Source organism: Mauremys reevesii, linkage group 2, assembly GCF_016161935.1.
Source record: "Mauremys reevesii isolate NIE-2019 linkage group 2, ASM1616193v1, whole genome shotgun sequence".
NCBI classification, from domain to species: domain Eukaryota; kingdom Metazoa; phylum Chordata; order Testudines; family Geoemydidae; genus Mauremys; species Mauremys reevesii.
Genome location: NC_052624.1, coordinates 171,986,006 through 171,999,219, shown reverse-complemented (window position 1 = coordinate 171,999,219; position 13,214 = coordinate 171,986,006). Strand labels below are relative to the sequence as shown.

General features: G+C 40.4%; 1 protein-coding gene across 18 annotated transcripts in view; it reads right to left on the bottom strand.

Moving 5' to 3' along the window:
• The window catches only part of FARS2 (phenylalanyl-tRNA synthetase 2, mitochondrial), a 324,031-nt gene that overhangs the window by 129,257 nt on the left and 181,560 nt on the right, over positions 1 to 13,214 (bottom strand). For 14 of the 18 annotated variants that reach the window (XM_039525751.1, XM_039525755.1, XM_039525749.1 and 11 more), the window contains 2 exons: positions 8,497 to 8,657; positions 106 to 843 (listed from right to left, as the gene is read on the bottom strand). In XM_039525751.1, the coding sequence (XP_039381685.1) occupies positions 391 to 843; positions 8,497 to 8,657 (614 nt within the window). In that variant the 3' untranslated portion in view covers positions 106 to 390. Of the gene's footprint in view, positions 1 to 105; positions 844 to 8,496; positions 8,658 to 13,214 lie in introns of those variants that run through there. The other 4 variants (XM_039525765.1, XM_039525767.1, XM_039525766.1 and 1 more) reach the window with 1 other exon arrangement.

The window sequence follows — 13,214 nt, the reverse complement described above, 5'->3', positions numbered from 1 at the left end:
CATTTAAGCATGGAGTTACCCTATCTTGATGAAAAATATCTGAAACCGCAACAACCAGTGAATCTATTTACTTTTTTTTATTGGGAAATAAAGCTAATCACAGACTAAGAAGATAAATGTAAATTATACAGAGGAGCATACTAATGGTGGGTCATTAGACCCACCCCCTTCACAGTACATAATCAGTTCAAACAGGATGAAATGGCTGGCTTGGACCTTAGATTTTATTTTTCTGAGACAGAACTAGCAACATACAGGCAAAGCTACTTAAGTTTCGAAAATGTTTTCCCTTAAGCCTGTCAGTTTGTTCTATTTTTGGTCTCCCTGAGATTTCCAGAACAAGTCCTCTGTCCACGGGCGGCTCTAGGCACCAGCTAAACAAGCAGGTGCCTAGGGCAGTAAAATATATGGGGTGGCATAATGCTGGGGCCCCAGCTCATACCTGAAGCGGCGTCCTGGGCAGTAACCAGCCTGTTTTTCTGCCGCCGAGTGCAGCTGGGCAGGGAGCCGGCTAAGTGAGGAACCTGTCCCCGCCGCTCTCCCGTGGGCAGCGGTCACCCCCCACCCCCCAGGCGAGAGCCAGTAGCACGGCCCTGCTCCGGCTGAAGAGGACGGGAGGAACCTGGTGCCCGGGTGGGCCGCTCCTCCTCGGCTTGTCCCCGACTCTGCCTCCTCCTCCTCCTCCCCTCTGCGCCGCCCCTGCCAGGAGAGGGGAGCAGAGCAGCAGCTCGTGCCAGGGCCAAGGCGAAGACCAAGGATGAGCGGGGCTGGGATCCAGCAGCAGCCCCAACCCCTGGCGCTGGGAGCGGCGGTGACGGGAGATGAATCCACCTCGGGCCAGATCTGCAGCAAGGTAAGAGTTGGGCCGGGTGGGAGGGTTTTGTTAAAATTACGCTAGTAGGAAATTGTTTTATTTCACTAACTACAAATTCTCTGTTTATATTTTTTTAAAAATTGTAAACAGTCAAAACAAAACTGCAAAGTGAAAACATGTATAAAAGCTGAAAGAAAAAAAAAAAGCCGGAGGCAGCCAAATTTTTTTTTGCTTGGGGCAGCAAAAAACCTAGAGCCAGCCCTGCTTCTATCTCCCAGTGGCCATCACTCCTCAGGTATCAGGCTAGGGACATTTCACTTGTTTGAGGAAACTGATGACGACCCTGTGGTGAATGGGTAATGAGAGGTTTTAAAGCTGCATGGTGTGGAGTGGCAAGAAACCTCAGGTGTGTAGTGAACAAGGTGCTAATTGGGTAACTGGGTAAACAGAACTCTGTTACGGATTATGGGCTTGATCCTGCAGTCATTACTCACACAAAACACTCAATGAAGACAAACGGGAGTGGGGGAGGTATACAGGAGCATCAGCCACCAAGGGAGACAGGAAAGGAACACTGTATATTACAGAGGTATATTGTCAAGGATCCATAAACATTTTTACTCTTTTTTTCCCCTTATTTTAGAGTTCACACAACATTAAAAACAGTAACAACAACCCCACAGGAAACCCAATATTGTTATGTCTTGACAATACAACACACCAAGAAGCTGCATGGTCTTATGGTTAAGGCACTGAATTTGCACTCAAGAGATTTGGGTTAGATTCCTAGCTCAGCTACAGACTTCCTGTGTGATCTTCCCAAGTCGCTCGTTCTCTCTGTCACATTAAACCCTCTGTAAAATGGGGATAACACCACCTCCATTCTTTCACTTTTTGTCAGCCTCTTCAAGTAAGGTCCCTTACTAAGTGTCTGTGCAATGCCTAGTGCTACGGGACCCTGATCTCAGGTGCACCCTAGGCTCTGCTGCAATAGAAATAAATAACGAAAAAAGCAGCCACTGGGAAATGTAACTGACTTTGTGCAGAAGAACAATACTCCTACAAGACTGAAACAACATGCTGCTTAGTGTGGCAGTGAAACAACTGAGATTCCAGAAAACTGCCTTGGCAACAGAACCCATCTGTCAACACCTACAGGTGTACAGCATTTTATATGAGCCTCTCTCCTCTTCCCTCCCCAAATATCATTTTATTTTTGTACCCTTCCCTGTGTGAGGTGCCAACATCTGAGGTCTTTTTCACAAGAACGCCAGCTCAGAACAATTCAGGAAGTGGTCATTATCTGTATGTGTAACTACGCTAGTTGCTCTGACGAATGGAGATATCACATAATATACTAGATCAAATCACACAGTTTTCCCATCTGTAAAATGGGGATAATGACTTTGGGTATGGCTACACTTAGAGCTGCACAGCGCTGCCGCAGGAGCACTCCCGCGGCAGCGCTTTGAAGTGTGAGTGTGGTCGCGGTGCCAGCGCTGGGAGAGAGCTCTCCCAGCGCCGCACATACTCCACCTCCCCGTGGAGATTAGCTTACAGCGCTGGGAGCCGCGCTCCTAGCGCTGGGGCACTGTTTACACTGGCGCTTTGCAGCACTGTAACTTGCTGCGCTCAGGGGGGTGTTTTTTCACACCCCTGAGCGAGAAAGTTGCAGCGCTGTAAAGCGCCAGTGTAGCCAAGGCCTTTGATCTCCTTTGTAAAGCACTTTGAAATCTGTTGAGGAAAGACGCTATAGAAGAACTAGATATTTATTATTATTATTATAAACGGGTCCAAGTGATTTCCTTTAATTATAATATCATGTTCTTCAGGTGCTCAGTTGTTCCTGCCTTTTACATTCCAGGTCCTACCTCTCACCTGCTTTACATTCTGAACATAGGCAACAAATGCTAGTGATTGCAGGGCAATAACTTCCCGTGATCCTCCATACTCCCGTGACATGACAAGTTACAGGTTGAGCCATTTAGTTAATCCAGGTCAACACAGTAGTCTCATCTATGGGGAAAAATACTTTCAGACTGCTGTGCCAGGTGAGCAGGGGCGGCTCTAGGCACCAGCGCGCCAAGCAGGCGCTTGGGGCGGCCGTTTCCCGGGGGGGCGGCATTTGGCTCCGGTGGAGCTCCCGCCGGCATGCCTGCGGCAGGTCCACCGGAGCCCGGGAGGAGCGGACCTGCCGCAGGCAAGACTGCGGCGGGTCCCCTCTTCCCGCGGCTCCGGTTGAGCTCCCGCAGGCATGACTGTGGCAGGTCCGCTCGTCCCGGGCTCCGGTGGACCTGCCGCAGGCATGTCGGCAGGAGCTCAACCGGAGCCGCGGGAAGAGGAGACCCGCCGCGGGACCGGGGAAGGGCGGCGCAGCGCTCCGCGCTGCTTGGGGCAGCGTGATCTCTAGAGCCGCCCCTGCAGGTGAGCACAAGGGTATGTGAGTTGTCAGCTTCTGCCAGCAGCTTCTTGACACACTACTGTTTGCATTCAAACACCAAACGACTGTGATGATAGAGTACAAACCTGACAAATTCAGGCTGTTAAAGTGTTCTTTACAGTATGTGTTTCTTGCATTAGTAAGTCCTGAGAATGCGTTAAAATTAAATTCCATCTTTGAACAAGAGCATATTTAACCCAGATAATATTAAAGGTTATTGCTTTCCAATGAGATGATCTTGTCTATTTGAAGAATGTTTTAATGACCAGTGGAAAAACATAATCTGAAAATTATGCACCACCATTTATAAGAACTGATAGAGTAAACTCCAAAGGTTCAAAAGTTTGGTTCAGTTAAGCACTGAAAGTATGAATCCATGCCTCCTGGAGTCTGCATGACTGGGCTGGGAAGCTTGTGAGGACAGGCTCTCAATATTTCTAACCAGTTTGTAATTGCCGGGATCACCTCTAGAGCCGTTTTTAAATATTGGCGTTACATTAGCTATCTTCCAGTCACTGGGTACAGAAGCCAATTTAAAGGACAGGTTACAAACCATAGTTAGTAGTCCCGCAATTTCACATTTGAGTTCTTTCAGAACTCTTGGGTGAATGCCATCTGGTCCTGGTGACTTGTTACTGTTAAGACCACCTCAAGTCACCAGAATTCCTAAAAGGAGTTTTAGTCCCTTAACAAACTCCTTCTTAAATTATTTAGTTAGCTTTGTAAGAATTAAAAGGGTGCTTATCTCATAGACTAGGGACCCCTGAAAAGACATCCAGCAGCAACCCCACAAAGTGTAGCCAAAAACCAAATTTTACCTTATTATCCTGCCAACAAGCCTATTCTGGTTTGTTGAGCCTATTTTGGATCATTTGGGGCTGAGGGCCCTAAGGTGGGGAAGGAGGAGCACAGTAAGGCTGGGGGAACCACCAAAGGCTCAAGAGGCAAGGGCTAGAGAAGCTGCCAACTAGCCTCTCACAAAATTCATGGGGAGGGAAATGGAGATTCAAGAGGCAGCCTTCCAAAGAGCATCCTAAGGCTCAGGAGTGTAGAGGAGAGAACTCAATATTGGTGCAAAATGATATTAATAAAATAATTATATTTTTTAAAATATTAAGTCACTAAACTTGCCTGTGCCTTTACTGAAGTTTATGATATATGTATCATTATCATCTACCTTATCTCCCAATGGCAAGCAAATATCAGGGAAGATAAACATTTATTTATAGCCATAAAATGTTTATTACCTCCAAATGTGTTTACACCAACTCTGGGATGCAGTTTTATAACTTCTATTTTGCTTTAACATTCTATACTATTTTCTTTCATATTATGTTTTGAAAGATTTATATGTGTGTTAATTATTGTGCTTTGTATACAATGTAGATATGAGTCTGGAATTACAAATTGTAAACAGACTGCAAACAGTAAATTGTAAATCTAGAACCTATTTAGTCAAAAAAAGCCAACAAACCAATCAGAGTTATCAAAGAATGGGACAAGTCTCCTGTGTATAAGATATTGGCTTGATACAAAGGCAATACTTATTTCAAGAAGACAGACCATATAAAAATGCATGTTTTAGGAAGAGACCTGATTGTGGGCTAGAAAATGTATGGTGTGTTATCAAAGTAATAAATATAAGTAAGCCTATACAAAGAAGTCTAGAACTATCATCATTAAAATGAATTTTATAATTACTCTAAAAACTTATTCAGAAAAAGCCTCTAGGATAAACCTGTGTCATTGCAAGTGTTTAAAACCTTTTGTTTATTTCTTAAATGTTGAAATGGCAAACACCTTTCTGAAATGCATACTTGCAAATATGTTAATTAAATGCAAAGGTCCTAATACCATTGCTATGTAAATAGTGAAATACTTCATGTACAAATATAGCAAGGTCATTTGATGTCATAACTGATTACTAATTTAAGAAGCCATTTAAGTAAAGAAATATGCACATTAATTGGGAAACTAGTTACCTGATAATCCTTTAGCAATCCCTCATCAAATTTGTGAAGACGAGAACAACCTCTCCAAAAACAAGTAAAAAGAAAAGACAATACCCTCTCTGATAACACTTTAAGAATTTAATTTTAAAAGTCTACTTTGAGAGCTGACCTTAACAGAGAGAACTGGAGTGTTTGGACTCATTTGAAACAAAATTTCAACTTCAATTAAACTCTGATGAAACCAAAGGAATATCTTTGAAAATTGACTGAATATAAAGAAAAAGAGTTAAAACTAACTTTAAAAGTCATTTGAAGCTTTTCTGACAGAAGAAGAACAAAGGCAAGTTAAAAAAATGTTATTCGTTATTCAGACAGCACATTCAGGAGATGAAGGTGTCACCCAAGCCAACTCTGAAGGCATGAAGCAGTGAAACTTTAAATCTACATAAGACTGAAACAACAGGTATGTTTTCTTACATTCATGGAAGTAGAAAGGAAAGAGTATAAAAACCCACTCAGAAGTGAGCACCCCCTGTACACACACCCTCTGCTACCCTGCTTCAACAAGAACTCTACAACTCATCACCTAATGTTCATCTCTACAAGCAAGCTGATACAGACAGATAAGAAAAACAGAAAAGGCTCAAGAAACTCAACTCAAGCAATAGCTTCCCAACACTTCAACATGGATTAATGAGAGGACGTTAACTAAGACACTTGTCAAGAGACTATATTTAAAACTCTTGTAATGATTTTATTGGAATATGAAATTGCTATTGTAACTTAAAATACTAACAGTGTCTCTTGTTAATCACCAAGTGATTAGAGCAATGGTTCTCAATCAGGGGCACATGTACCCCTGAGGGGGTACGCAGAGGTCTTCCAAGGGGTACATCAACTCATCTAGATATTTGCCTATTTTTACAACAGGCTACATAAAAAATCAGTACAACAGTTTTACAACAGACTACTAGCAAAGTCAGTACAAACTAAAATTTCATACAACTTGTTTATATTGCTCTATATGCAATACACTGAAATGTAAATACAGTATATTCCAATTGATTTATTTTATAAGTATATGGTAAAAATGAGACAGTAAGCAATGTTTCAGTCATAATGTGATGAATGTCTGAGGATTCACTTATAGAGGCAGAATTAAATATGCATTTTTTGTTATTCTAGGTTGGCTATCTGCTGACTTAGCGAACTATAACAATCTACAAGTATTAGAAGAGCACTAAGATGAGGAGAAAATTGTTTAAGGTGGTGCATGGTGGTAAAACTGGGAGCAATGGCATGAAACTGAGCAAAGAAAAAATTTCACAAGCTAGCAGGAAAATGTTTTTACTAAACTCTGCTGGACTGTGAAATAGTCTGCCAGTGGATGTGGAAGACGGTCTGGCACTGGAGTATTTTAAAATGGACAGAATTTTGCCTAATACAGTTGAAGTCCTCTCAGATCCCTAATTTCTATGATTTCACATGGAGAACAACTTTTGACTGTTACTATAGGGACCATTTTCACCTATCTCAAGAGAAGAGAAACTTTTTTTTTTTTGGTGCTGGCATAGAGAAATTTGAAGGAATAGTCTGAGCATCACAGAAGTGTTACGTTTTATATTTTGAAGAGCTTCATTTAATGATGGTAAAAGGAGAGCTGCTGTTAAATCTGGTCAAGGAAAGTAAAACACTTGTAATGAAATTCAAAGTTCTCAATAAACATTATTTTGTCATTCTAACTTCTGTATAAGCATGATGCTGATCAGAATTAAACTGAATGCTATGTGACAAGCTACCAGAAGAAATCAGGCAAATCCAGCATCTGTCTATCTTTAGGAAACATTGCAAGGCCTTCCTCTTTGATTAGATTAGATAAGATAAATTTCATCACCCGGAGCCTCACATCCACAATAACATTAAGAGAGAAGAAAATTAAGTTGTTTTTTTCACTAGGCTTTTCAGCTTTGACTGAGTTCTGTCAGTCATTTTCATGATTTGCTTTGACTGGCTCCTCCTTCCTGGAAAGTTGGAGTTGTAAGTATGCGTACTGTATCTGAATGGATGTCTGGGTATTTCAAACCTCCAGCTGGAGTTTGATCTTTGTGAACACACTAGAATATTTAGGTTTGCTCTTGTGTAGGTCCTTTTTACTGTATTTCACAAGAGAATTGTGGAGGCCTTTCCCCAATCTTATATGCCAATGCATCTTCATTGCTAGGTGATTGTACAAACGTGAGAGCTGTTTCAACAGCTGATTCAGATTTATTGTAATTTTTCTTTTAATATTATATTTACTTTCAAACAATAAAAAAAAACAAGTTGGTTCACAAATTCAGTGAGAGGAATAGTAAAGACACTAGTGTTTAAAGTTCACCTCTCCCACATTGACATAGTACTGCAACAATTATTATCTAATTTCTCCTACAGAGACACCTAGTAAAATTTCAGTAGCTGGTTTAACTTTTCAGTAACCCCTTCCAATGAAGAATGATGCCAGTTGACTTGACCCTCCCCATGCCCATGGTAAAGTATACTCTGAATGCAGCAGTGCGTTTCAATCAATTCATGTTCAGCTGCTGTATTACTGCAACGAGTGTGGCAGTCTGCCAGCTACAGAAACGTTAGAATGGTTTTGATGGCAGAGTTACTACAAAAGTGCTGCTGAAACTCCAGCTTGTAACTCACCCATAGAAGAGGCTGGAGGAAAATGCTGCTGATACATTGGGGCAAAGGAAACTTGTGCTTGTTAAGTATCATTAAAAGCTGTACCCACATGCACATTGAAGATAGCAAGTCACATTTCCAAACTGTTTTGTAGAGGGTTCGCCGAGCAACTCCCAGTGACTTGAATGTACATAGCATGACTGTAACACCAGGCAAGGATTTGGGAATTTATTACAGTATTTTTAGAGGCAGCTTCCATTCAAAGTAACACAGAATTACAATCCTCATTCAGGAAATCACTTAAGCACATTCTTGAATTCATCCCTATCCAGGAAAAACATGTAAGCATGTGCTTCAGTGCTGTCCTTAATAAAAATGTTCCATCAATGATATAAATGTATGGTAATGACAGGATTTTACCACATCAGCTGAAATTTTATTATGATTTTAAATTGCATTTTACTATTGAAAACAATTTTGATTATTTAACATCCCGTCTCCTTTGGTAATGACCAATCCCTCCTATAGACAGAAAATTTTATATATATATATATATATATATATATATATATATATATATATATATATATATATATATATATATATATATATATATGTCTTACCTGAAAATGCACTTTTTGGTCAATGTGAGGCACACTAAACTGTTTCAGGAAGCGTTCGTCTTCACTCCAGAACAGGCGGATGTCAGGGATATCATAGAGGATCATGGCCAGCCTCTCTAATCCCAGGCCAAATGCCCATCCAATTTTCTCCTCAGCACCAGCTGCAATAAACAAAGATAAAAATCCAAGGGCTTAAATGTGGCACATGAAAAATTGCTAATACAATGCCCATCTCTTTCCCAAGGAAGATGCTAAAGAAGCATGAAAGGAAAAAAGTCCCCAAGTAATTGTCAGATGATGGAGCTAAAGCCTGATCCTCATCCCATCAAAGTCAGTGGCAAACGTGATCGAGGAAGCATGACCGAGTTCAAAAGTAAGCAAGGCTTGTGACCAGGAAGTCTTGCTCACTTGGCTCTCTGGCTGCAGTTAGACTTTGAAGACACAATTAGCAGAAGTGTATATTGCCTTTCTTTATATTACTCCTCTATTGCGCTTATAGGTTAAACACTTAATATTTTATTCAATTATGCTGTATAATACATACAAAAATTGGTTTACAATCCAAAACATTTTAGTTGGGCTGATAGGTGAGGCCAGTGCAGAGTTAACACTGTCACTAGCATTTGGGAGGATCAGAACAGTTGTTTTCAAGGTTACAGTAAGATCAGTTCAGACAAACTGTTTGCAGAACAAAGGGATTTAGGATACCACCAGTGTTAATAACAACATCTCTACCCAGACAGCTCTTAGATCAGCAGAGGCTTTTGCACCTGGAGAAAACTGTTACTCCCAGATAAGCAAGGTTCTGTTATTATAGCAGTTAAATAATGATTAATAATTATTTGTACTTATATAGCACTATGTATGTGAGGATCTCTCAGATCTTTGCAGAGGTTCATGACACAAGACCCCTGTCAAGAAGGTGAATAGTCTTATCCTCATTATTTACAGTAGCGTAAATCGAGGCACAAAGATATTAGAGTAAGTTTTTAAAAAAACGGAGCCTAAAGTTAGACTCCAAAATCCACATATAGACATCTGCCTAATTTTCAACAGTGCTAAGTTCCCAACAGCACCCACTGAAGCTCGGCCCTTTTAAACAATCAAGCAATTGCCTAAATGTGTATTTAAGCTTCTGATTTTTAAAACCTTGGTCTAAGAAATGTGCCCCAGTTCACACAGGAAGCTGGTTATAGAATTCTGTTTCCTGATTTCTATCCCTGTTACCATCCATGGAGGGAAACTCCAGCAGAGAGCCCATGGGAGCCTTCCTGTAATTAGGGCAATTGCTACCGCCTAGAGGTGCACTTTCCCCATTAGTGCAGAAGAGGAACATCACATAGTCCTGGATTCTTGAAGGCAGACATAACAAGAATTAGAAAAGAAGCGTAATCATTGTTTTGATTTATTTAATTAACCTGAACCTCCTTATGTTATTTAGAATATTAGAGTCCCTCAGCAGGATTCCAGTGCGCTTTATTTGTGTTATCAACTGGCTCACACTGCACTTTCCAGACATTGCAGTGGGAGATTAATCCATTTTATAAAGAATAATCCATAGCAGGGATAGCCAATAGGTGGACCGTGGGCCAAATCTGGACTGCCAGACACTTTTGAACAGACCCCAACATCTTTTTATTTACTTATTATCATTATTATTGTTTTTGTATTATTTTCTCTGGAGTCTGGACCTTGACCAAGAAATTTGGACCTTGGCAAAATATAATTGATTACCCCTGATCCATAGAGTCAGAACTGTAAATATCCTGCTCTGTCCTTCTTACCATGTTCTCGGGTACAGAGTGAAGTGCCCATTCAGGTTCTTTGAAAGCAGACAAGGTAAGAAGCAGTCTCTGCATATATGTCACACTAAAAAGGCTGGATTTTGCAAGGTTGGTTACCCAATTTTTATATCATATAAAGGGCAGACACAAAGACACAAATGTCACCAAGTGACTTTTTTTTTTAAACTCATACTGAAAAAATAAAGGAAACTGAAAGCTAAGGTTGCTGCTAAGTTATTTGGAACCCACTACAGACAACTGTGTTAATTACCAAGACATCTGATGAAGTGGGTTTTAGCCCACGAAAGCTTATGCCCAAATAAATTTGTTAGTCTCTAAGGTGCCACAAGTACTCCTCACTCTTTTTGCTGATACAGACTAACATGGCTACCACTCTGAAACAAGACAAAATAGCGACTCCATAAAGTTGCACTGGGGTTTGTGCTTAGCACAAGGTTTTAAGCCTCTCTGCTTTGAACATGATAGTGTGCCCTCCCCAAATGCAAAGCACTTATTCTTTTAGTGTAGAATTAATTTTTGGAGAATTTTCATGTAAGACAGTTGATTAGTTTAAAAGTTATAAGTATTTAAAAACTGAGAAATTTGTATAATCTACTCTCTCAGCAGACGGACGCTCCAGAATCCAAGCGTTCATGTACAAATAATTATGTTTGTAGTCCTTACGGATGTGAAGAAAAGATGAACCAAAGGAAAATCAGGGTTAAAGTGTGGTCTTCCTGAACTGTATCCCTTTGCTGTCTTGTCATTTGCCTCCTGAGATGATAAACTTTTTTGGTCAGGGACCACAGGTAGAATCCCAGCCATACTGAAGTCAATGACAAAACTCCCACTGACTTAAAAAAGGCCAGGATTTTACACCATATCACTGTACAGTGCCTAGCACAATGGGGCCCTGATTTACCCTCAGAGCGCTACTTCATACACAATAACAACAGAAATAGACTGCCTGAGGCAATAGCTCTGAGAGGTATGACCTGCCACTGCTCGTCTCAATAGAGGAGATAACTCTGAAACTAAAGATGCCAATTTAAATGCCAACAATGTTAACTGTTTCACTAATGCTCATTTGAGCAGAGAGAACTAACAAAGGTGACAAATTTATCTGATGACAAATGGAACTGATGACGATGTATGTTCTTCGATATGTAAACATTAGCAGAAGGTCTTGATCTAGACTGTTTTTAAATGTTATTAATGTGCATAGTTTCATTTATGAACAATTTAATAACAACCATTTCTGTGTATTCTGCAAAGTTTAACAATATTCTTTGACAAATTAATTTGTCATATGCTGTATTTTTACAGTGAATATTGTGCTTTCATGTCAGTTGTTTATTTTTTAGAAGGAAGGGGTTCCATTGCATACTTCTGCAGTATGCGCATATGGTAGCCAAATGAGAAAGCATTCTTCATCCAAGCAACTACTTTGCAAGCTGAGCACTTCAATGGCTCACCTATCCACAAGGACCTGCTCCAAGAACTTGTCTTTTGGGTATCCTGAACACTAGGAAGCCCACAGGAGGGAAACTGCTTTCCTGAAGACTTTCTGAATTTTAGGAGGCATACATAACAATGTTCTCCTCAGCTGGCTACTCTATAGAACTTGTCAAATCACTATACACCCTCAGAACACACCCCTCCTGCTGTGTCCCTTCCCTGCTGTCTTGTTTTCTACTTGTAAATTATAAGGCCCCTACTCAGCAAAACATTTAAGCATGTGCTTAACATTAAGCATATGAATAGTCCCAGTACAGCCACAAGGACTAGAGCATATTCTTAAACGCTTGCTGAACAGGATTGCTAATGTGCTTAAAGTACATGCTTAAGTGCTTGAATCGGGGTCAAAGCATATACGTTTTTAAAAACAAATATATCATGCAAGTACAACAGTTATCACTACAGAATTTATACATATAAAATCTACCTGAATAAAAATTAAGCACCTATACTGACAAGAAATTAACTGCTTGGGGCAAGAGAAAGTGACGAGGGAGCTCGAAGTGACTGCCACAGACTTAAAACTGGGATGGAGACAAGCTGAGGGCTCACGAGTGAATCTGGTCAGGCAGCAGGTTTAAGAGAACTGGGGAGATGGTGAAGCATCATAGCTTCTCTGTTTAAAATGTCATAGGCCAATGGAGATAGCTTGAACATCTGTTAAAGCTTTCTCCAGCTGGCTCTCAAAGCTTTCCAGACTCTTGATGCTTCATGTGAAAAGATTTGACCATTCAGCAGAAGAGCATCACTGAAAGTTTCCTTGCCCCATACATAGTTTTAAAGGAGCCCTTCTTTCCAGCCCCATGGTCAGTCTCCCATCCTGGGTCCTCAGTCCTCATAGATAAATACATTATATATATTAAAAGAAAAATGCCCCCCACAACCACTCAAACGCCACCAAGAAATTCTCCATTACAAATCTTTGTTAACTTAGAATGAAGATTACTCAAATGTATTTCAAACACAAACATGTGGACACTGAAACACCAAAGAAATCATAAGTTAAGGAAAAATACATGACCAATACAACACCATTCTCCAGACTTTAGCCCACTACCATCACACTGCTCAGCCACTCTTAACACTTTCCACTCGCTCAATTTCTGTACCAAACAACTACAAATAATTTAATCTTCTTTGGGCTGGACTAGAAGATTCTATACTCTAGTTGAGAGACATATCCTGACCTGCCAAAGCCCAGGGGTTAAAGCTACTGAATCCTTTATTACACCTATGGACAGAGATATACATTTTTCTGATGTGGGTGAGATAAGGACTTTTCTATCAGGTAAGATTTTTAAACTCTACTTTGTAATTAATTTTAGGATCAGGCTAACATTCTCTCATATGCATCTCAATCATGCTTATTTTTATACCTATGCTGCCTTTTATTATACAGTTTCCTCATTACTTCTG